Here is a 3,385-nt window from a genome sequence, read left to right as displayed (position 1 = left end):
AAGCCCATTCCCTCTAGTCCTCTCCCTGCAGCCATGGCAGGACACACATCCCCCACCTCTCTCCAGCCCTGGCAGGGAGTTGCAGAGCCAGAAGGTCACCCCTGAGCCTCTTCTCCAGGCTAACAAAGCCCAACTGCCCCAGCCGTTCCTCACAGGGCATGTGTTCTAGACCCAAATGTAGTTCTTCCTCCTGGAGGGAGTTCTGTCCTCGTTGTATCTTCTCCAGGCTAACAAAGCCCAACTGCCCCAGCCGTTCCTCACAGGGCATGTGTTCTAGACCCAAATGTAGTTCTTCCTCCTGGAGGGAGTTCTGTCCTCGTTGTAGTTGTGTGTGCCTGCCATTCCAGTAAAAAACAAGATATAACCCTCAGAAAAGAGGTTTAGGGCTTCACAGGGTGCTGGGCACACACAGGGCCTGCAGCCCTGACCGCAGCCTGTGTCGCTGCCCAGGTGCACTGAGGATGGATGTCCCCACAAGAAGTTCTTTCACACACGTTTCCTCATGCGGATGAGGCTGACTCCAGACTGTTCCAAAATGCTGATCTCCACCTCCTCTGGCTACCTGCTGATCCTGCACGACCTGGACCTGAACAAGTCTCTGGAGGTTGGCAGCTACCCGATCCTGAGAGCCAGGAGGACCGCGTCGGGCTCAGGTAGGTCACCACGTGTCAGCTGCAGCATCGGAGCCACTCTGCGGGGTGGTCTCAGCAGCCCAGGTGGGCTGAGCACACCGCAGCGCTCACCTGGCCGGTGTTGTTCGCAGACATCACCGCTCCGGGATCCGCTGGCCCTCGAGCTGTGGGTTCGCCCTGCCACCAGCACGACGCGGGTCTGCCCACTGAGAAGCACCTGTCCCGGCCCTCGCAGCGAGAAGGTAGGGAAGGTTCGCTGGGAGAAGGTGGAGGAAAGGAGTCCTGGGCTTGGCATCATTGTGTCTGGGAGAAAACAGAAGAAACAAAGTGTAACAGAATAGCAAAAGATAAGAGAAGAAACAGTTAACAGTTCTGCTGTTTCCGGAAGAAATAGAGTATAACCATTACAAACTGCATTTTTGTCTCTGATTTGGAAGGAATGGCATTGCTGTCACTTCTGTTAGGCCAGTAAAACATGGCACACCAAACCCTGGGGATCTAATCTTTTTCCCAAGAAATCTGGTAGCAGCAACAAGGTCTTTATTTTATGTCAGTCCACTACTGTTGTTACAAAGAGCTGCTCTCTTTTTTCCCCTCAAAGTTTGTGTACGTTAGGGGAATAGAACTAGGGTATACTCCCAGAGAGTCACTGGGAACTTGGCAAATTGGTGACTTGTTTGCAAGTCCTTTAGGATAGACATGGTGTTAGGTTTGAGATCCTTGTGACTGTGTGATGCTGAAACATCCTGATGGGAGAAGGAGGCCTACCTGGATGCCAGGGAGTGCTGTACCTGGGGGTGAGGGAAGGAGGAGACAAGCTGCATGCAGCTGAGCAGAAGTTGGAAGGAGTTTGGAGAGGACATAACACCCGTTTGAGAATCAGCAGTTCTTGTGAAAAACACTGGATTTCACCGTAGTGAAGAGTGAGGTGTGGGGGTTAGCTCTGCGGAGGTTCAGTGCAGGTCTTGGCAGGCAAACTTTACCCAGAGGAGCTGTGCAAGACCAGCACTGAGCCCACTGGGGTTGGCTGCAGGCACTCGTGGAACTCTTTGAAGCTGCTCTATCACGATGCTGTGCTCTGTCCTGGCAGTCAGGGCAGGTGTTGGGTGTGAACTGCTAGAGAGGGGAGGGCCAAAGACCTCGCTGAGACTCACAGTTAATTCCCCTCCCAGGTGGATCACCCAGGAATAGCTTGGAGGTGTTAACACCAGAAGTCCCTGGAGAAAGAGATCGTGGCAACTGCATCACGTCCCTGCAGCTGCACCCCAAGGGGTGGGCAACGCTGCTCCGCTGCTCCAGCAACACGGACGACCAGGAGGTGAGACCACCCCTCTTCCTCTTCAAAACATGTTATACAGCTGTACTGAAATCCCTTGGTTGGGGGATATTTGGGTAGATTAGTCCTGCTTACAAACACTGTCATAATGATCTTTCTGGAAGAATCCACTCCAAGCCTTTCCTTGGGGTATGGAGTTGTAAGAGCAGCTACAGTTCAGCTGCAGCCTACAGATTTCACTCCTCTAAACTCACCAACTATTCACAATAATACTTGATCTCTAGTAACAAACAGCAGCTAGTTTGATTGCAGATGTAAACAGGGTGATTTAGGCTGGTTTTGTGTCTGTATTTGGGATGTATTTTTTGGACAAAGTCACTGTGTAGCGGTGAGCCTTTGGAGATGTGTAGAGGAGTGTATGGGAGCTCAGCAAAGGTTTGGTGCTGGTTCTGTAACAATCAGACTGGCACACAGCACAGAACTGGTGTGAAATGCAAAGGTTACAGTGGGTCAGTTGGTACTGGTGATCAGCTGAGCCATAATTCCACATAGCCCTGGAGTTTGCCTTACTCTCTTCGATTACACTCGTTGGTGTTTTTCTCTTTGTGGCTGTTCCAGTAGGATGCATGGAACAGCACTAGGAACACTTGTCTGAAATGGAATCAACACCTTTGTCATTGACCTATTTTTGCGTTGGTTTTGCGACTGAATCTGTCAGATGGCACACGAAAGTCCTTGTCTGTCTCACAAATATCAAGCAGAGTGTAGAGCTCTGCATAGCATTCCTTCAAAAATCTGCATCTGCCTTGTTCCAAACCCCCTTCTGAAGTCACAGGCATGAAATGCCACTGCTCAGCTCTCCAAGTCATCTGAGCTCAGTTTGACTGTAGATGTCATGGAAATGTTTGCTAAACTAGAGCAGTGCCTGATGGCAGGATTAGCCTCTGCTCTTTGCAGATCACAACGAGGTTGAAGAGGTTATGGCTGGCACCCATTTTATTAAACAAAGCGGCTGTGGTGCTGGACACCTGCTTCACTCTGCGTTTGCCCCAGCCCCAGCCAGGCTGGGTGAGACCTGGAGCAGCCTGGTATGGTGGGAGGGGTCCCTGCCCAGGGCAGGGGGTGGCGCTGGGTGGTCTCGAGGTCCATCCCAGGCAGTCTGGAAGGAGGGAGTGCCGAGGCCCCAGGCTGTCCTCAGTGCTTGCTGAAGCACAGGTAGCAGTGGCACACTCGCCGGCTCAGTGAGCTGCTGTGAGCGGTTTGGGCGTGGCGGGAGGGTATGTGCATTTGCAGTGCTTTGCTTCTCTTTCAGTGTCCCTTTCTCTGCCTCTCCCTTTAGTGGACTTGTGTCTATGAATTCCAGGAAGGAGCCCCCGTGCGCCCCGTTGCGCCACGCTGCTCCCTGCGCCTGACCCACTGCATCGAGGAGGCCAACGTGGGCCGGGGGTACATCAAGGAGCTGTGCTTCAGCCCCGAC

At 52.7% G+C, this 3,385-nt stretch overlaps 1 protein-coding gene across 1 annotated transcript in view; it reads left to right on the top strand.

The window, feature by feature from the left end:
• The window catches only part of DCAF10 (DDB1 and CUL4 associated factor 10), a 4,308-nt gene that overhangs the window by 691 nt on the left and 232 nt on the right, over positions 1-3,385 (top strand). Inside the window, 4 exon segments of the mRNA XM_009071933.1 lie at positions 451-653; positions 764-874; positions 1,805-1,950; positions 3,248-3,385. Of these exon segments, the coding sequence (XP_009070181.1) occupies positions 451-653; positions 764-874; positions 1,805-1,950; positions 3,248-3,385 (598 nt within the window).

This window comes from Acanthisitta chloris, unplaced genomic scaffold, assembly GCF_000695815.1.
Source record: "Acanthisitta chloris isolate BGI_N310 unplaced genomic scaffold, ASM69581v1 scaffold32053, whole genome shotgun sequence".
Classification (NCBI taxonomy): domain Eukaryota; kingdom Metazoa; phylum Chordata; class Aves; order Passeriformes; family Acanthisittidae; genus Acanthisitta; species Acanthisitta chloris.
This window is presented reverse-complemented; position numbering and strand designations above follow the sequence as displayed.